The following is a 21,327-nucleotide window of genomic DNA, read 5'->3' as shown; positions in this document are numbered from 1 at the left end:
TATATATAAGCACAAAGGGACTTCGTGTGAAATTAAAAATAATACTCAATATAATACTAATGGTTTTATAATTCATATTCAAGATTATAGATTTGATAAAAAATACTATAACTAGTAGAGTATATGTAAAAGGGTGTGAGCGTGATGACCCCACAATTGATTTTTATGAGATGCTAGATTAAGTGATATATTAAGGAACTATTTGAGAAAGCTTTATTGTTGTTATACTTTTTAGATGGTAATTATAATTTTATTTTACTATTATTTTCTAGAATTTTTTTTATTATTTTTCATAAATTTATATGATAGAAAGTAGCTTTTATTAAGGTGAGTATATAAGTTACTTTTCCTACAATCAATTTTATAAAACATCACAATTGTCACAAATATGCCATATGATTATGTTGGATGGAGTATATTTCTAGTAAAATGTGACTATTATGATACTAATCTTAATCCAAGATCAAGTATTTTTAAGATCATCTTGACATAAAATTGTATAATTTGGACATCCCATGAATTTTTTTCATGATTTTTCTTAAATTTTCACCACTAAAATTATGAAATGTTTTTGTTGCGTCCTGGAGTATTCACGACGGTAGAGAAATATATTGTTTAATGTCTTAGCATTGTACGAAGATCCAGCACACAAGCAGATAAGAGAGAGGGTGTAGCGTTTATAGAGACACCAGAGTTTTTACGTGGAAATCCTTGAAAAGGGGGAAAAACTACGGGGCCTGGCCCAATTTTGAATGAATCCATAGTATTTGCAGTCAATTACAAATAAGGCCCTTCCTTAGGAGAAAGCCTTGGCTTGATGTCATAAATGTACATCGTATAGAGCACATTACATGGTCAGAGTTACGATAATCAACATAGACATATTTGTTTAGTCGACAGGGCCATAATCGATAGGATAAAGGTTGAAAAGACTGTAGAAGGTGACAAAGGTCAGAAAGATCATTGTTTGATGATGGAGGTCGAAAGGACCATAGTAGGCAACGAAGGTCAGAAGGATCATAGTCAGCAAGAGACAAGGGTCTGAAAGAGCAAAGTTGGAAGGAGACCGGGGTCAGAAAGATTATTGTAGTAGAGTGATACTTCGGTAGAACTCCAGGCATCAAGTGGTGGTCTGGTAGAAGTTCAGACCTCAGATGGTGGTTCAGCAAAAATCCAGGCCTTAGATGGTGGTCCTGTAGTCACATGGTGGTCCAGGAGAAGTTCGGGCATTAGGTGGTACTGGTCCGGTAGAAGTCTGAGCCTCAGGTGGTGGTCCGACAAACGTTTCGGCTTTAGGTGGTGGTCCGGCAGAAGTACGGGTGTTAGGTGGTAGTCCGGGAGAAGTTCGGGCATCAAGTGGTGGTCCGGCAGAAGTCTGGGGGTCATGTGGTGCTCTTGGAGAAGTCTATGCATCAGGTGGTGGTCTGGCATAACCTAAGGCCTCAAATGGTGGTTCGACGGATCTCAGGGCCTCAAGTGGTGGTCCGATAGAGATCAGGGCCTCAAGTGATGGTTAGGCAGAGGTGAGGGCCTCAAGTGGTGGTCCGGCAAAGGTGAGGGCCTCAAGTGGTGGTCCGGCGGAGCTCAGGGCCTCAAGTGGTGGTCCGGCAAAGCCCAAGACCTTAAGTGGTGGTCCGATGGAGGTGAAGGCCTGAAGTGGTGGTCCGGCGGAGCAACGATGTAAGGCGGTGGTCCGGTGGAAGTCAGGCGGTGGTCGAGGAGGAGCGAGGAGGCAAGAGTGATCTCCGATCTCTCTCTTGCTCTCTTGCTTGGAGCATTCCCTTTCAAGAGGGAGAAGGGGTCTATTTATAAATTCCTAGAGTGTCATGACCCGTAAATAGGTGAGAGATCAAGGGCATATGGGGAGTGGCTTGGATAGACGGCCGATGTTGAATTCCTTGATTATGTACCGTTTGATGGACATTTGAATGTCTTAGTGATGTCAGAGTTCAGTGATCTTAGGCTCGTTGGATTCGTCTCGTCGAGCCGCTCGATTAGATTATAAGCACGTCATGTTTGGAAACCTTTTGGTAATCCAAATTGTAGTTCATACCCTTGATTTGGATCCATTTGGACTAGGATTGAGTCAATTTTGGTGTTGTTGGGTTCGTATTTCCGTGATGTTCAGTCCGACTATAAGTTTGTTGAAATCATAGTTCGGCTGGTCCCAATTTAATTTCGGAAGTTTCCAACTTGATTTTGCATCGAGATAATTAGTGCCCATCAAGATAATTTTTTGATGACGTATCAGTTTTAATAAATACCTCTCTCAAAATGTTGGAATAATCATGATGATATATATTTTAAATATCAGAAAACAAATGGAAATCCTTGAATCATTTTGAGGATATACATTTGGCTTATTGCCAGTGATCCACATATTACATTCGGGGTTTTATGGGGCGCCTCACATGTAAAACACCAACCAATAAAACTATTTTATTTTTGTACAAAGCATTGCGTAATCGTAAGAATATAGGTCAAAAGAATATTAATTGTTTTTAATTGAACGAGCTCTTCTGGGTGGGATCCACTGCGGGACCAAACTGCTCAATGGTACTGTGATTTAATTTGTCCCTAGAAAAAAATAGTTTTTCTCTTTTTTAGAGCTAAGAGAATATATCTGATTCGGAAAAAAAAAAAAACAAAGAATATTTCTACTGCTATTTGCTCTTCACATTCCGACAAACAAAAGCTGACGCCAAATGGAGCCCACCTGCAACTTTAACAGGTGCCCATCGGTGCCCAGACGGGTAAAATAGGTCATCTCAGCACTCAATAAGATAACCACGTGTCAATTTGTGACTGGCCAATAAAACGTCGGCGCGGACCCACTTGGTGCAGAGCCAAGCCACAGAAGACTGATTTAGTAATTGCCATGCTACGTCTTACGTGTTCATAAAATCCCTCAATAATTTTTCTACGGTTGAAGTATGTGGACATTATTTCGATCGAGACCGTCCATTTACAAAAGATCCGTCCATTAATAAATTCTGGCCCCACATCCTGCTGTCTAGTCGTCAATGCCAATCAACGGAAAGTAACGGCTCACCGGCCTTTTTTTCAGTACTTTTAAGCTAAGATAGCCTTAATTGGCCAAAATGTCAAAAAAAAAAACAAAAAACAAAAAAAAAAAACAAAGATAAATTTTAATTAATAGTTAAAATTTCCAACCAACATATCAAGTTTATGAAGATTTTATTTAGTTATTTCACTCTTTTTTTTGTAAAAGATAATTTTAAAAATAATGATTAAAGGAATGAAATTTTATAAACAGAAAAAAAAAAAAAGAATGTTGAAACAAACGAGGGCTAAGCATCAGCAAAAGGCTATTAGTCGGTTGAGTAAATTTACAACAAATGGCTCTTAACTTATTATTTTTCATGATAATAATGAGGTGTTATTTCGTGCATTAAGAACTTTAAAGTTAATAAAAATAATATTTAATCCAATTAATTATAAGGATGAATCTTTCCAAGAAAAAAACTTATAAGGATGAAAATCTATTAAACTTTATTGAACAATGCGATTTATCATTCAATGTACAGCTTAATTATATTGTACATGCAAAAAAATTTCTCTATTTATGTGCTTATTGCAGCACTCCATCTGCTAATACCTATAAGAATTTTAAAAATTATTATATATTTTTAAAATAATAGGACAAGCATTTTTTAACCACTTTAATATTATGGTTTAAATCCTATTCTATAATAAAAAAAACACCATTAATAATTATTTCATATGTTAAAAGATAAGATTATGGTCACGTCTAACAAATATTTCTGAACATAATTAATATTTATTATACTATTTAAAATAAATGCCTCCGTAATTCAAAACCCCAAAAAAATTCTAATATTGCAAACCGGATAATATAAAAATTCCACTAATTAAATATTACTTTTTATTAATTTGTAGACGTAGGCCAAATCAAACCCTTCTAAATACTTGGAAAAAGTGCAATCTATGCATAGAAGTTAAGAAATAGGACTAAATAATGTAAGAAAATAAACCAAATATAATAAACATGTAAAAGGAAAGTAATTCCAGCACTTGGGAATTTAGATTAGCTGGAAATATGGAATCTCTGATCCAGTGTCCCTACACTTGTTTTGTTCATTCTATCATCTCCCCTTTATAAAAGGCTTCTTCCATTAACCTTAGCATTTCAATTGTACCTCTTGATCGAGAAAATATATATGAGATATATAAAATCTCTGGCCTGAATCAGTACTATCCATGGAGAGCTTCAGGAAGCTATTTCTTCCTCTTCTTGTTCAGTTCATCGCCGTGGCCGTCAGTGGAGTGTGGGCGAAGCCAGTAACCTTCACCGAAGGCTTTACGATCACTTGGGCGGATTCTCATGTCAAGCAGCTGCAAGGAGGCTCTTCCATTCAACTCATTCTCGACCAGTCCTCCGGTAAGATCGAAGTCATAATTAAACAACAATAATGGTAAACAAGTATTCATAAATGATTACAACATATAAAATTTATATTTTTTTTAAAAAAAATTCCTTTTAGTGTTACAATAAAGTAATATAAAATACGTACACAGATGCTAGCTGCATGGAGATAGATAACTGATTTTATATATGCAGGTTCTGGTTTTGCATCGAAGAACAAGTATTTGTTCGGGCGTGTGAGCATGAAGATAAAGCTTGTCTCCGGGGACTCCGCTGGCACCGTCACCGCCTTCTATGTTCGATCGGATAAAAATATATTACAGAATATATAGAAATTAATTGGAAGAGTAGTAATTAAATAAATATATTTATTAATTGGGCGAATATTGCAGATGAACTCGGATACTGCTAATGTGAGGGACGAGCTGGACTTCGAATTCTTAGGGAACAGAAGCGGTCAGCCTTATACGGTCCAGACGAATGTGTACGCCAAAGGGAAAGGAGACAGAGAGCAAAGGGTTAATCTCTGGTTCGATCCAGCTGCTGATTATCACACCTATTCTATCCTCTGGAATCACTGTCATGTCATGTAAGCTTATTTCAAGCTTTCTCTTACACATTAAAAATATATGGAATTAAAAACGAGAGAATATATAATTACATATGTTGTTTTCCTTTCCTTTCTATATTTTTAAATCTCAAAAATTAAATTAGTAGAGAGCATAAGGTAAAAATAAAACCAATAAAATAGTAATAAGTCATGATGAAATTAGTAATAAATTCTAAAATCACATGAATATTAGTTCATTGATATATTCGATTTTTATATATATATTCATAAATTCTTAAGAAATGAAACATAAACTGATTAAAAAAAAACATAAAAATATATAATATATCTAAAACTTCTATATATAATATCAAGGTAAGTCTTCAATTGCACGGCTATAATATAAAGTGATTGCTAGAATTATTTCTTTGCATGTTGTTCTAATAATTTTAAATTAAAGGATGTTTTAATTCAATTTTAATTATAATTTATCTTGATTTTTTTTTTCATATATATCTAATTATTCTCATATCACGGGAGTATATATATAGCAATACTTAGAAAAGGCCAAATCAAATGATGTGTGGTCCGCACTAGCTGAACTAGGTCAGTGGTGGGTTCATAATTTTGAAGGCAGGCTGAGAGAACAATAGTATGGCCCTGTTTCTCATTAGTTTAAAGGTGCTGAATGAATGTAAAATTTAATAATTTTATATACTATTTTATATTATTTTAATTATGTTACTATAAAAAGTATTGATATATTTTAGGGGTCGTTCGTCTTGTTTGTAGGACAAGTAAGATAGCGATTTTTCCTTGTAAAAGATAATGCTAATTATATCATGAATCATGCACCATACAATATAGTTAAGCTTGCTTTTGGGGTCCCTCCTATCATGGAGCACCAATAGCATGTGTTTGGGCAAGTAGGATAAGGCTGGCCCTCTCTATCCAATTTACCTTGAATGAGGGCTTATGATGTGGAACATATTAGTTAAAGCATTCCTTAGGATTAAGTTATTTAAGTTTGTTACTAGTTTCTAGAATGTTCTTAAAAATGCTCCTTAGGACTAGCTTATTAATAGTTTCGATCTTGAATATTCCTATTTGCCAATAAATAGGCAAAGTATTGTAGTAAGAATCAACTGATGTACGGGAGAAAATCATTGAATCTTTGGAATAAGAGAATGCTTGAAGGATTTCCAAGAACAAGAGAAGAAACCAAACATTAAGCTTCAATTCAAAGAATATTCATCAATACATTTTTCCTACTACAATAACTATATTTATAAGCTAGGGAGAACATTAATTCTAGAAGTCATATAACAAATATGTAACAAACTTTGATATACTATTCCTAAAGAATGCTTTAACTAATATGTTCCATGCACATCAGCTTAATTATGTGGTTGAAGCCCATGTCATATATATATTATGATGATCAATTTTTTATAAAAATATTTTGAGGATATCCTAAGCTATATACTTATACATTACGCTGAATATATAAAAAGTTAATATTTAACATAACATATGAGTGACAGGTGATAGAACTTGAAATTGAAATCAAACGCATTTAGAAGCTGCAAGTCGTAACATCATATCATTATCTTTATATATGCTGCAGTACTGCTAGCTAATCAAATTCACGAGTCTAGCTAACGATGGCAGGCCAGGACAAAATAATTCGGTTGTTCGCACATTGCTGGGTTCTAATTCACAAAAGCCAAATTTCATTGACCCCTCCTTCAATCAACCATACAAATAGATCAACCTCGATCGCTTTCAACTACTTAATTAATTTGTTGTTCGCAATTGCGTGAAGATATTTTAAACAAACACATGGCAGTGAAAGAGATTATATTGATCAATTTATACAAAATGAATTCATGCAGATTTTTCGTGGACGAGGTGCCGATCAGGGTCTTCAAGAACAACGAAAGGCGAGGCGTTGCCTTCCCCACGTTGCAGCCCATGGGAGTTTACTCGACTCTATGGGAAGCCGACGACTGGGCCACGAGAGGCGGCTTGGAGAAGATAGACTGGAGCAAGGCGCCCTTCTACGCCTACTATAAGGAATTCGATATCGAAGGGTGCGTCGCAGGGGCGGCGCCAGCCTCCGCCGCCGCCTGTGCGTCGAACGCCGGAAACTGGTGGGAGGGACCGGCGTACTGCCAGCTCAGCGCTGGGCAGGCCAGGCTGTACAGGTGGGTTCGACTCAACCATCTTATCTATGACTACTGCACCGACAAATCACGATATGCGGTTCTCCCCGCGGAGTGCATGGCTGGAATATGAGATCTTTATTTGCAATTGCTGGACGGAATAATATCTATATATATCTTCTTCTAATTATTCATCTGTTAATGATCATCAATGGCGGCTGCGGCTGGAAATTATTTGGTCCTCTGTTTTGTAATAGATATATGTATGTATGTAGAGCAGCGTGGTGCATTTGTTTCTGGTCTCTGTAATAATGCGTACGCAATTATTTTATGAGACATTTGTAGTCAACTATATATGTGCACGTTTTACCTTTCATGTGAATTCCCGTATATTCAGCTCTCTTTTGTGATACAACGTCTGACTTTAGGAAAATGGCATTTACCTCGTAATTTTTTAATTGTCGGTGTAGGGATTTTTTTTTTTATTTTTTAAAATAATTTTCATTAAAATTTATTTTTTTAATTAAAAAATTATTTTACAAAATAGAAATAAAATTATCTCAAATAGAGTCAGGAAGAAATGGAGGCCGGAAGGACACTCTCCCTCCCACCAAAAAATAATTTTTTTGTTATTTATATTATTATAATAATAATAGTATTATTATTTATTTATTACTAAAATAAAAATGTAATTAAATTACGATTTTTATCCTTTTAATTGTCTTTTTATAGTAATAACTTTTGTATAATAACAAAAAAATTATATTACCATATTATAATCAGAATTTTATTATGATATATTGACAATTTTAGAATTTGGTTTAAACTATATATATATATATATATATAAACTAATCATTGGGCCTACGCGTTAATTTAAAAATGAATTACAAGTCTTTAACCAGGGATCAAAAGTTTTCTACTTCTCGAATGAGCTACAATAATAAAGAGTATAATAAAAAACATTTAAGCTTAAGATTGATCCCCACAAATTACAATCCAAGAAATCTAATAAAAAAATCTAAAAGAGAGACCAAGAGCTATCACTCAAAAATTAAGAGATATGGAAAACACTCATGAATAGAAATATACCCCTTCGACCATTGTCGCCCTCCAATAACAACACCTCTAACCTTCGTCGCTTGACTATTATGATCCCTCCGACCATCGTCATTCACTGACTATGATTCCTTCGATTACCGTCACAAGCCAATGTGGTCCCTTCGACCACTGTCATCTTCCAACTACGGTCTCTTCGACCTCCATTGCCTGTCGACTTCAATCCTTTTAACCACCATCGCTCACTAACCATGGTCCATCTGACCACCGTTGCCCATAGACTACTATCCTTCAAACCACTGTTGCATGCTAAGTATGGTCTCTTTAACCACTGTGACCACATACTACAATCCCTCCAGCCTCTATTGCCAAATAACGATCCCCTCCATCTCAGTTACGCGACTACGGCTCCTCTGACCTCCGTTGATGGACTACAGTCCAACCAACCAAATAATCATGTCAATATTCTTTTAAGAAATAACCCTTATTATTTCATGCCCTAAAATTTGATTTAGAAAAATTCTTTCATTTATCTTTTATTAGACAACAACAAGAGCTATCTAATTTAATTTATAATTAGTAATAAGATCATATATCAACATAATCAAATTTTATTGATTAAAACATTCATATGCATCTATATTCATTGACCCAAAATCATATATATACTATACCCATGAATCATAAAATATTATTCAATTCCTAAGTATAAAATTAAGAATAGTTAAAATAAAAAGGAATTGAACATGCATGAGGAATCCTGATTTGCTTCACACTCCCAAACCTCTTCTCTGTCTTAAAATCATTTAAATCATATATAATGAGCTAAACAATCCAACATGTCATAAAAAATCTATAACTGAATTTAAAAAAAAAAAGTGTAGAATTAATATGTATGTTGTTAATCAATTCATTATATTAGCAATCATATAATTAGAAATAAATATAGAAATAATGAAGTTCACACTTAATAGCAATAAGATCAGTAAAATAATAAAATAGTGTTGTACTAGGAGCAGTAAAGTAATCAGTAATCCCATAAATCATTATAGGCATCAATTCAATAAAATAGTGACCAGCCATATCATAGTAGCACTCTACAATCATTCAAGAAATTATATTAATTTGTAGAATCAAGGTCTCAATAAAATTGATAAAATCACATCAATGCAATAAAATCATATCGAATGAGGAGATGAGGAGTAAACACCACAATGATGAAACAAGAAAGAAAGTAAAAAAAGCAACCGAAAAATAAAGTGCACCAAGATTTAAGGAGAAAAAAATCTAAAATAAGGAAAAAAACCACAGAGCCACACCACACCATGAAATACACTATAAAAATTGTGAGAATTAAGTACAGATCTTTCTTCTTTCTCATTCTCCTTGCTTCTATTTTCACATGCACCATTAATCTCAAAGTCTACCACTCAAAATACAAGAGAAAGCCAAGTAAAATAATCCCAAGGGATGCAACCCTTCAGAAAAATAAGAAAGAAAATAGTCTAGCCCATCTTGTAGTGTTGCGGTAACAATTTGGGACACCATGATGCTCAAGCCTCTATCTTGTATCACTGTATCGCCATATCTATGTCGTTGTAGTTCTCTACTCTTTGTCATTCAACGTTATGGCACTAAGGAACACATCACTGTGGCACTCAGGTATGCAGCGCCAGAGCGTTCTACAGAGAAAAAATTATAGTGCAAAGCACCTAAACGCAAGCAGGGGGTAAACCCCTATACCCTCAACGAACACGACAAGCTTTTAGGACCGAGATAAAAGAATAATTAGATTGATCAACACAATCAGATTCTACACATAATAATATACAAAAGTATATACCGTATTTAAAGTGCAAATAGCGGCCTAGTGCTGTGGCGCTAGTTCATTTTTCAAAACCTGAGACTATAGCGCTAAAATATCACTATTTAACACCTTTATATTATTGAAGTGTTGTGGATCTTAGACACCCAACACCTAGGCACTCAAGCAATAAAATTTCAAAAGTACAGAGAAAAAAATTATAGTGCAAAGCACATGAATGCAAGCAGGGGGTAAACCCCTATACCCTCAACGAACACGACAAGCTTTTAGGATCGAGATAAAAGAATAATTAGATTATTTAGATTGATCAACACAATCAGATTCTACACATAATAATATACAAAAGTATATACCGTATTTAAAGTGCAAATAGCGGCCTAGTGCTGTGGCGCTAGTTCATTTTTCAAAACCTGAGACTATAGCGCTAAAATATCACTATTTAACACCTTTATATTATTGAAGTGCAGTGGATCTTAGACACCCAACACCTAGGCACTCAAGTAGTAAAATTTCAAAAGATTTACCAAATAGCACTTAAACCCCCGTGACTCATTTCACAGCACTTGCATACCATTTTCATACAAAAAATACTTACAAATACATGCAAATAGATTCAAAATGCAAAATTTCAAATATTTCTCTCTTTAAAATTACTTACTCTTTCGGGTTATTACACATATCATAAGATTCTTCCAACTCCTACCATGTAATGTGCTCTATATTTTTTATATTTGCTAAATGGAGCAATGACCTTTCCCCAAGAAAAGGTATCATTTGTAATCAACTATAAACACTATTATAATCAAGAACCATAATTTTTCCCTTTTTTAGTGTTTACCACGTAAAAATCTTACTGCCTCTTTTGACTCTTACACCCCTCCCGCTTATCTGTGTGTATGATGGATCTTCATACAAAGCTAATACGCTAAATCCGAGCTCTCTAGCTACCGCAGCAAATATTCCGGCATGCAAAAATTCTAAATTTTATTAGTCGTATTATACATAAATTTATAATTATCTCAGTTCATTTTACATAGTTATGTGTTAGTTTTATTTTAAAAAATAACGATATATACTTAATTTATTTTTATATCATTATTAATGATGCAAATTTCAAATTTTTCTAACATGATATTTATGAATCATGTTATGAATTTATCTGACATACAAAAAAATTTGCACTAAATGTACCTTGCGATCAAGGAGCAATATATATTTGTATTACAGTGAGTTCTATTTTTCACGAGGCACAACTAAAATACATTAGAGAAATCAATGCCAGATTGCTGATTTTACTAATGATTTTCAGAACTTTAACAAGAGTCACAAATCTCTTGCTAAATTTTTGTTATCAATAGCAATAATTTTCTCCTTTAATATTATAGACTTGGTTAAGAAAAGTGTATAAATTATTGTTAAACTAATTTTGTTAATAAGAGTAACAAGATTAATGTTGTTAAAGGAAAGTTTTTAACAACTTACCTTTCTTGTAATTTAAATTAATTACAATAGAGATTTTAACAAATTAAGATACAATATAATTATTTACTCCTCCTGAATTTTGCTATATATTAGTAAACAATTGTAAGCTGAATAAGAATTAATATTAAACACTCCATTCATTAAGAATTTTGTTTCCTGTAATATAATATCTCTTAGTCTTGCAAGCATCTTGTCTCAATCTGCTTTACCATGCAAGATAGGAACGAATGAGACAGAAATATCATTACATGGTAACCTCACCGCGAGTTTTCCTTCCTTTCTTTTCCCTTTGTTTTTGGTACCAGGCCAGCAGCTGCTTAATTAATCACAAGAAATAATACTTATCAAACAGGAACAAAAAAAAAAAAAAGGAAAACTATTAAGCAAGATGGAGTCTGGTTGGTGCAGTGGTCCAATTCAAGAGGACACTGACGCTGAAGAGTAATGTCAGGTCTTCATCAGAGATCTGTATGGATAATGACACTTTGGACTTGGGGCTTGCTACGGGCTACTTAGCCAGATCTGATACCTTGCATCCAACGAAACTGTACACTTATATATATCATCAAACGCCAACTACCAACACCACATTTAATATCTGTTTATTTTTTTTCTCATTTTTATAAGTACAGCTGCTTTAATTTATAAATTATCTACTTCTTTAGGCAATAAGAGAGAGTTTTTATGAAGTTGTACTACACAATGCTGGTCCAAGAATCTGTAGCATGAGAATGATTGATAGCTGCAGAACTTCATGGCCACATCTGCTTTCGTTCAAGTTTCGAGTACACGGTTGAGGCCGATCAAATTTCGCATGGAACAGCTTGCATGTTCTTAGGGAGAGGAATTGAACGTCACTGCAAAGATGATGAGTTCTTGTCATCAGTTTCTGCTAGATTCACTCAAAGAGGTGATGAGTCTTCTCATATTCATTCCTGCTAATCTGCCTATTCATTTTTTTTTATCCGGCATCATGAGCATGCTTGTGAAATCGCTACCTGCAAATTGGTTTGTTAAAATCCTTCTTCGAATGTTTATGCCGCATAGGGAACTACTCACTACCAATCATTAAGGCTTCGTTTGAGATAAAAAAGCTATTGTAGAATACAACTTTTTAATACAATTTTTCTTAAGGAGCAAAAAAATAATGATTGGATAGAAATTATGATCGAGATCTTAAAAATAAAACAGTAAGAAACGAAGCCTAAGTGATGTGGAATCACTTACCGTATTTTTTGAAAATCAATGTTCGAAATTGGCCTAGAATAAAAGAGCTCCTTCGAGGGACACTACTTACCCATCGACTTTGAGCAAATGTTATATATGAAATTTCAGTAATATCACCAAGGCCATAGGAGCTTTAGTGATTATACAAAGGAGTTCTACCGCCTTAGTGCTCACAACAATCTAAAAGAGGCTAACAAATAGTAGCTCGTGATTACATTGGGGGACTGAATGATGCAATTCAAGACAAGCTGGAGCTGGATTCTGTGTAGTCATTATCACATGCTGTTAACTTTGTGTTGAATGCAAATATGCAACTCAATCATCTATCGCGTTCTTTTATACACCGTCGCCGTTTCAATGATTTTGCTACTTTGGATAATAAGGGCCAAAATTTGAGTGCTGCCAATGTACCTAAACCTAGCACCAAACTCACTTCTCCTATGATATGAATCTCGCAAATGGATGAGAATAAAGGTCCCAACAAGTTGAAGGCTCCAGCAAAGGAGAATCCATAAAGTAGGCCGACCACTTTGAAGTGCTTCATATGTTTCTAGTTGGGTCGTAAGTCTAATGAATGCCAAAACATTCAAAAACTACAATTGATGGAAGGCAAACTAGAATCTAATGTCACTACAACTGAAGTTGAGAATGACGAGGAGTATGGGGAAATATTGGAGATAAGGGAGAGACAATTGTGTGTGTCTTATAGAAGTTGCTGCTTCTCAGTTCAATGTCATCTTCAGGACTAAATGCACAATTAACAATTAAAGGTAAGTGATAGGAAATACTTGATTTCAAGTATCTCCTAGCCAAATCAGAAGTAAAACAAGAAGGAAACTGCTGTTTTCAGCAGAGGACAGCAGCCACACACAAGAAAACAGCGAGAAATTGCGAGAAAACTGAGAGAAAACTCAAGGGAAAGCTTGTATTTCACTAGTAGATGAATAAAAACAACAAGATACAATTGATTCTCAATTCGAGAGGAGGATTGATCTCTCCCAAATCTCTAGACGCCGCTAGAGCCCAAAGAAAACCTAAATCTAAGAGATCTCAAATTTCAGCCAAATTCAAGATACTCAAACCCTAGCCAAATCAACTATTTAATGCATACAAATCAAAAGGAAATCCCAAAACAGTCCCTACATTCAAATTTCCCTCCCAAAACCCTAAAAAACGTTTCCTAAAAAGCTCTATTTGAGCGGACGTGCCGCCCGATCTCCGCAGGAGGCGGAGGTTTCGTTCTTTTTTTGCGAACTGCCGGTCCCGCGTGGACCGGCTGGACCGGTCCAGTGGACCGGTCTAACAGTAAGGTACGTGAACTTACTGGACCGGTCTAACAGTAAGGTACGTGAACTTCTAATTGACAATGGTTGCACTAAGAATATCATTTCTATAGTAGTCTAGGCATTGCAACTTAAGACAACAAGAAATCCAAGTCCATACAAGATGAGCTGGGTCAAGTAGGGACTCGACATCCCTGTGTTTGACATGTGTCGAGTGAGCTACATTATAAATGTGAGATCCCATGTGACTTCATTTATATGGATGTTTACCATTTAATTCTCGGCAAGCCCTGGCAGTTCAACATAGGAGTCTTATATGACAGACGAGCTAATGTCTATTCATTCGATTGGAAGGGGCACAAGTTTTGCTTACTACCCAATTCCCAGAGTAGTAACATCACTAACAGTAATGATAAATTCGCTTTATGCATCATATCCGATAATTCCCTACTACGATCAGGACGTGAAATGAAAATTGTTTTAGCTATTGTGGTGGCTGAGGGACATATTGACACTAATAAAACCAAACATCCAACAGAATTATACCAGCTACTAGCTAAATTCAAAGATATAATACCAGTTGATCTCCCAGATGAACTTCCCCCAATGCATTCCATACAACACCAAATTGATTTCACTTCCGGTGACTCACTGCCTAACCTACCGCACTACAAAATGAGCGCAACTGAAAAGCAACAGCGGTAAAAGATCATTGATGAGTTATTGCATAAATTACTAGTACAACCTAGTCTCAGCCCTTGTGCAGTACCAGCTCTGTTGGTCCCAAAGAAAGACAATTCCTGGAGAATGTACATTGATAGTCGCACTACCAATAAGATTACTACCAAATACAGATTCCACGTGCTAAGGTTGGAAGATATGCTCGACTATTTAGCGGGATCCAAAGTATTTTTGAAACTTAATTTGCACAGTGGATATCATCAAATAAGAATCCGACCTGGTGACGAGTGGAAGACGACCTTTAAGACTCATACTGAGTTATATGAATAGAAGGTAATGTCATTTGGTTGTTGCAATGCACCATCAAAGTTCTTATGATTAATGATTGAAATTTTGAAACCTTTATTATGAAAGTGTTATGTGGTCTACTTCAACTATATTTTAGTACGTACAGCTCCTCCGTTGATGATCATTGGAAACACTTGTATTTTTGAAGTACTACAAAAAAATAAGTTGTATTTGAACAAACCCAAATGCGAGTTCACCATGCTAACATTGCATTTCTTGGGTTTCGTTATCTCGACGAAGAGTGTTAGCGTGGACCCTGGCAGGATTTTCATTATTCACAAGTGGCCACAACTTCATATTATTATCAAAATTCATAGTGTTCATGGATTAGCTAATTTTTATCAAAGATTTATTTGGGGTTTTAGCATGATTATGACCCCAATTACTAATTGCTTGAAACTAAATTCCTTCAAGCGGGGAATCGAGAAACAACACAGCTTTGACACCATCAAAATAGCTCTAATTTCAACTCTGATCCTAGCAGCACTCGACTTTAAAAAGCTTTTCCTCATTGACACAGATGCTTCAGCCGTAGGGATTGGAGTTGTGTTGTCTCAAGACAACAAACCGATTGAATTCTTTGGCAAGAAAATGAGTCCAACAAGGTAGAGATGGTGTGTGTATGAACAAGAATTTTATGCGGTTGTACAGGCCCTTAAATAGTGGGAACATTATCTTCTACATTAAGATTTTGTACTTTGTAGTGATCATTAAGCATTATAGTTTTTTAACACCAAAAAAATATCAACAAGATACATGCTAGATGGACAATTTTTTTGCAAAAGTTTAGTTTTGTATTAAAACATAAATCTGGAAAACATAACAGAGTAGCCAATGCCTTGAGTCGACGTTCAGCCCTACTAGTATAACTTCAGATGGAAATCATTAGAATGGAATTACTTAAAAATCTATACTACACCGATCCAAAATTTGCCATACCTTGGGAGCGATGTTTATTAGGTAAATTTTATAGTGAACACTCACTAAAACATGGCTTTTTGTTTAAGGGGAATTCCTTGTGTATACAAGCTTTCCTCCGTATGGCAACAACTAATTACAGAGATGCATTCTGAAGGGTTAGCGGCTCACTTGGGGAGAGAGAAAATCATATAACATATGCAAGCTTACTTCATATGGCCTCATCTGTGAAAAGAAGACACCAAGTATGTGGAGAGGTGCCCGGTTTGTCAGGTGTATAATGGGAGCAGCTATAACATGAGCTTTTACACACCATTGTCAGTACGATATCCATTTGGGAGGACTTTAGCATTGACTTTATATTGGGATTACCACAAACAAAAAAGGGTGTTGATTCTATTGTGGTGCTAGTTGATAAATTTTCAAAGATATGACTCATTTCATCACCTAAAAGTAGACTTTTGGTGCCCTTAGTATTGCTCGTTTATTCTTTAGAGAAATTATTCAGCTCCACAGTCTGCCTTGAAGCTTCACTTATGATCGTGATGTTAAATTTAATAGTCACTTTTGGAGAGATTTCAAAATAATTACAAATCGAATTTAAACTAAGCTCTGCCTATCATGCACAAATCGACATGCAAACGGAGGTAGTGAACCGCATACTCGGCAATATACTACAAGGCTTAGTGTAGGACAATCCAAAGAAATGTGATGAAATTCTTAGTCAGGCCGAGTTTTCTATAATTCGATGTCCAATCTATCAACATGTATGTTTCCTTTTAATATCATCTACACTAACATAGAAGATATCACGGTGCTCCCAAGGCGCCACAATTCAGCGGCAACTAAGATGACTAGATACTTCTAATCCATGTTGGAAAATGTTTGCAATGCATTACAGGCCTCTAATCAATTGTATAAGCATAAGGTTTATGTGCATTAGTAGTCTAAAGTGTTCCGTCCTGGTGAATTAGTCATGGTTCGATTCAGGAAGGTGAGATTTTTCAGCAGGTACCTATTCGAAGCTGAGTCCGAGGAAGATCAGCCATGTTACTATCAAACTTAGAATAAATAACAATATGTGGTGAACTTACCTTCAGACATTTTTACTTCCTCTACATTCAACGTCACTAATATCTCCACTTATCACCCACTAGATTCTGCAACAAATGAAACTAATTCGTCAAAAATGAATTCCTCTGAAGTGGGGAAGGACTGATGTGAAATCACTTTACCGTATTGAGTACTGCAGGCTTACTTACTCTCCTTGTTACCGTTATTTAGTATTTTCCACTATTTATATAACTAACTATAGTACTACCATACATGTATGCTTTATTTTATGCTCTATTACATTTAGAAGGAGAAAAAATAAATATAGCTGTTGTAATAAAAGAAATAGGACATTCTGAATGTTAGAAAAACACATTATAGTTTGATTATTGTTTTCTTCTGGCTTTGTTCTTTGTTTATCGTGTTACATTGCTTCCACAGCAATAAGTTTATAAAATATGTAAGCTATGCTATGCCTTTTTGGGTTAATTTTTGTAGGCTTAGATTTTAATGTCCTATACATTTTTGTGCTTAATGATTAGACCAATAGAAAAATGGGTGTCAAAAGAGCCGGAAAAAAATAGTTAAATTATATGGTTGATAAAAAAAGATTTAACAAAAAGTAGTATAATGGTGCAAACAATATTTACTTAAATTATACATGTAATAAAACATAAGATCTATTGCATAATTAAACAAGAATGAATATCAGTAATATATATGAGCTATTGCAAAAATAAAGGGAATAATATGCGGCTCAATCAATGAGATTAAGTAAAATAAGCGGAGACAAAAAGCCTTTGTAAGCTGTAAACTAGCATCAACTCTACTAGCTTTAATAGCAAGAGTTGTCCCTTAAGCTGGAAAAAACACCTAGAAATAGAAATACTGAAATACAAAAGGAAATATTTACAATTATTATTATTATTATTATTATTATTATATCATTTGCTTTTAGTGTTTGCAGCTAGCATGAGTAGAGGTAACTTGTATTCCAAGTCTTTTCAATTGCTCTGAGATGAAAAACATTAGTACAACTTTGAAAAAGTAGTATTATTATTTTCCCTCAATCATTGCATTTTTTGTTGTAAACTTTTGGCATTGTATCAACGACGTATGAACCACTAAAAAAATATGCAGCCATAAAATTTAGTACCAGGTTAGACCATTCCATGATTGTTACCACCATTGCTTCTTAGATTCATATATAGGACTCAGATCTTTATTGTCATTCAATAGTATTGGTACAGCTTCAATTATTCAAATATTAATCAAAACTTTTTCTTTTTGTTTTTTCCTTTGAAGATTTGCATTTTTATTAAGGGGAAGTTTGATTGGAGGAAGAATAAATAGTGTAAAAGGAATGTAGATACTTTTTTATTTTTTGGTGTTTTGTTGGACAAAGTGTGAAGTAAAGTAAATCATAATGTATTAGAAACTCACCAATACAACTCATTTTAGGTGTGACAGAAACCCACTCAAATCAAGCGAAAAAGGAATTCACGGGCACCAGAGAGAAGCCCGTGGTAACTGTTGAAATAAAATCTAACAGTTGTGATGTGTTAAGAAGAGAATGAGGCAAACAAAGGGAATATTCAACTTTGAAACTGTTTAAAAAAAAAAATTTATTAGTGCCTCTCATTTCTTTCACGCGTGATAAATAATGTAACGAGTAATGAAGTGGTAGACGTTCTCATAATCAGCTATGTCTATATATGGTGAACAAGCTTGTTATTCACTGCTAGATGAATTTAACTATGAAAGGCCATAGTGCCAATCCAAAAAAAAAAAGGAAAAAAAAAAAAAGAAGAAGCAAGGATTTTGGCTGTTATATGAGGTCTACTACCATATATACATATGCCTCATTTGAGTAAATTCGTAATTCATTATTATTCAGTAGAAGTTTAGGTGAAAGTAAGATACTACATGGCAATTTTCTTTCAGCAGAAGATTTGTAAGCCTCTTCAGGGTCCTTAAAGATGTCAAGTTTGAAATTCATAATATATATGAATTGTGCTCGTCGCAACACTTATGCTCAAGAATTGGACGATAACAGTGGTTATCCATAAAGATCCAAATGTCTTTAAGGCATTAGGACAAATACTATGCATGCACAACAAGGTGCCCTATATAGTCAAGATGCAGCCATGAATTTATTTACATTTTATAACGGCAACTGTAAATTCAAGCAAATTTGGATATCAATGCAAATAAATTTGTAATTACAAGAATAGATTTAAGCTTTAAGCAGCAGTTTTTTTATATATAACAATGAAAGTTCAAGCTGCAATTCATACATGCGATGACAATAGTTTATACAAACAATTTAGATATAAACAATTGGGATAATTCCATTTGGACTCAAATAAGTTGGAGTCAATATTTCGATTTGCTGAATTTTGCTGGAAAGACAATTAATTATATAGTTTGAACTGCATGAAAGCAAATCGATCAGTGTCGTCCCTTGACGAATTGAACGTGGCCGTGCTATGATAATGGATATTATAATTCATTTATCCAGACATTTGCTTCACTATTTGATTTAAACTAAATTAGATAAGCAAAGAAGAAGAAAAAAAAAAGATAACTGAAGCACGTCGTCTTACCCACGTCGTCGAAGTGGCCCTCTTTCGTGGGAACAACTGCTGCTTCAATACATAAAAAGAACAAAACAACTGAGGGCTGGGACACACGCTTTTGGGGAGACGCTAACCGGTTCCAATTTCTCGGCTTCTTCGGCCCGTCTCAAACAAGAAACAAACCAGATTGCTTTCTTTGTCTAGGAATACAAGCAACAAATCAGTGGCCTTCGACCGGACTTCTCTTGCGAATCTGAAGCCTTTCGCCGGCCTCCTTTTACCGTTCAAGATCGGAGCCTAAGCCTGGTCCGTCTCGCATATAGACGCTGCCCAACTAGGCTTTCATAAACCTTCCATCTGTCCTCAACCTCTGCAAGCAAAGCCAAACCCCACCTTCTGATCTCACCTTCGACTCCCTCAAGCGAGCGACCTCTGGTTTTCTGGCCAAAAAACAGAGCCTCTCTCTCGGTTTCTTGGAACAATGAGTAAGAAAGGGAGCTAGGTTTATAATAATAATAATAATTATATCTATTAACATCTCTATTATTATTATAATAAAAATAAACAATAAGGAGAAAGAGGCTGTAATCTTCAAATGAGCGACCTCCGATAACCAGCAATCAACAATCATTGTCAAGTGAAGCTTTTGAAGACCCAATCTTCTCATCATGACATCATTTATTCGTTTCAGTTCGGTTGAGTCGAGCCACTCCTTACCTCCCGGCGCCAAGGAGGGGACGCCGGGAGGTTGCCGAAATTTTCTTAAAAATTCAGGACTTAGCCAAAATGCAATCTTCGACAATCTCCGGCAACCAATCATCGCCATTCAAAGCTTTTGAAGGCCAAATCTGCTCGCCGTTGATTTGCTCCAGTCGAGCCGAGCCACTCCTTACCTCCCGGGGCTGGGGAGAGGATGCCCGGAGGCTGTCAAAATTTTCTACAAAATCCTGAACTTAAACTTTTTTTTTTAGAAAGTTGGAGACATTCAATTGAACATTTTTATGCCTAACTTCAATTAGTTAATTAACATTGGGACATTAATTAATCATTCATTTAATTAAAAAAAAAATCAGATCAGAAATCTAAACAATTAAATCATAATTTTATCTAAGCTTTAATTGATTGTAAATTTACTTAAGATTTTAAAACAATTAAAAATAGAGCATAACAGAATTTTAATTGATTAATTTAAATTGAGACCATTTAATTAACAAAATTTTAAATCATTAAATAATTAATTTTCAATTGATATAAGATTTATTAAAATTAAACTTTAATTAATTGGAAGCTTTGATCTAAACCGATTAAATAATTTCAAATTTACCAAACTTAACAAGGGAACTTAAATGATTAAATGCTTCACATCAAAACATTGAATGAATTAATTGAGCAAATTAACTTAACTTACTCAAATTGAATTTAACATACATCTAATTTTAAAATACACTTAAAATCTAAACTAATAAATTGAATGAACTACATTTTTAATTAAAATTCATTTTTTTATCAATTCAATTAATTAATACAATTAAATTGAATTCAAATCAAATCAAATTATATCCAAAACAATGTTCACACTAATGGACGTTGTACAACTCACACTAAAATCAACTCTTAAGAAAGTTAACCAAAACACAAAACTCAAAGAAAGTCTCCAAAATCCTAATCTAAAACCAGCCCCTGATGGATTTCGACCTCGGTCCCTGGCCAAAGTCCCAAACTCCTAGCAAAATCCCAACTCCTAGTAAT

The 21,327-nt window shown here is 34.7% G+C and overlaps 1 protein-coding gene and 1 long non-coding RNA gene across 2 annotated transcripts; one reads left to right on the top strand and one right to left on the bottom strand.

Moving 5' to 3' along the window:
* Positions 1-4,076: 4,076 nt before the first annotated feature.
* LOC110110330 (probable xyloglucan endotransglucosylase/hydrolase protein 6) lies at positions 4,077-7,513 on the top strand. Its single transcript, XM_020841746.2, has 4 exons — positions 4,077-4,423; positions 4,604-4,704; positions 4,801-4,997; positions 6,854-7,513. The coding sequence occupies exons 1-4, from the start codon at positions 4,243-4,245 to the stop codon at positions 7,254-7,256; spliced, it is 882 nt and encodes a 293-aa protein (XP_020697405.1). The 5' UTR covers positions 4,077-4,242; the 3' UTR covers positions 7,257-7,513.
* A 4,094-nt stretch (positions 7,514-11,607) lies between these two features.
* Positions 11,608-20,077, bottom strand: LOC110110296. The gene is made up of 2 exons (XR_002304681.2): positions 19,606-20,077; positions 11,608-12,487 (listed from the first exon to the last, which is right to left on the bottom strand). It is a non-coding gene; the product is annotated as an uncharacterized LOC110110296 (long non-coding RNA).
* Between the last annotated feature and the right edge of the window lie 1,250 nt (positions 20,078-21,327).

This window comes from Dendrobium catenatum, unplaced genomic scaffold, assembly GCF_001605985.2.
Source record: "Dendrobium catenatum unplaced genomic scaffold, ASM160598v2 fragScaff_scaffold_636, whole genome shotgun sequence".
In the NCBI taxonomy this organism is placed as follows: domain Eukaryota; kingdom Viridiplantae; phylum Streptophyta; class Magnoliopsida; order Asparagales; family Orchidaceae; genus Dendrobium; species Dendrobium catenatum.
This window is presented reverse-complemented; position numbering and strand designations above follow the sequence as displayed.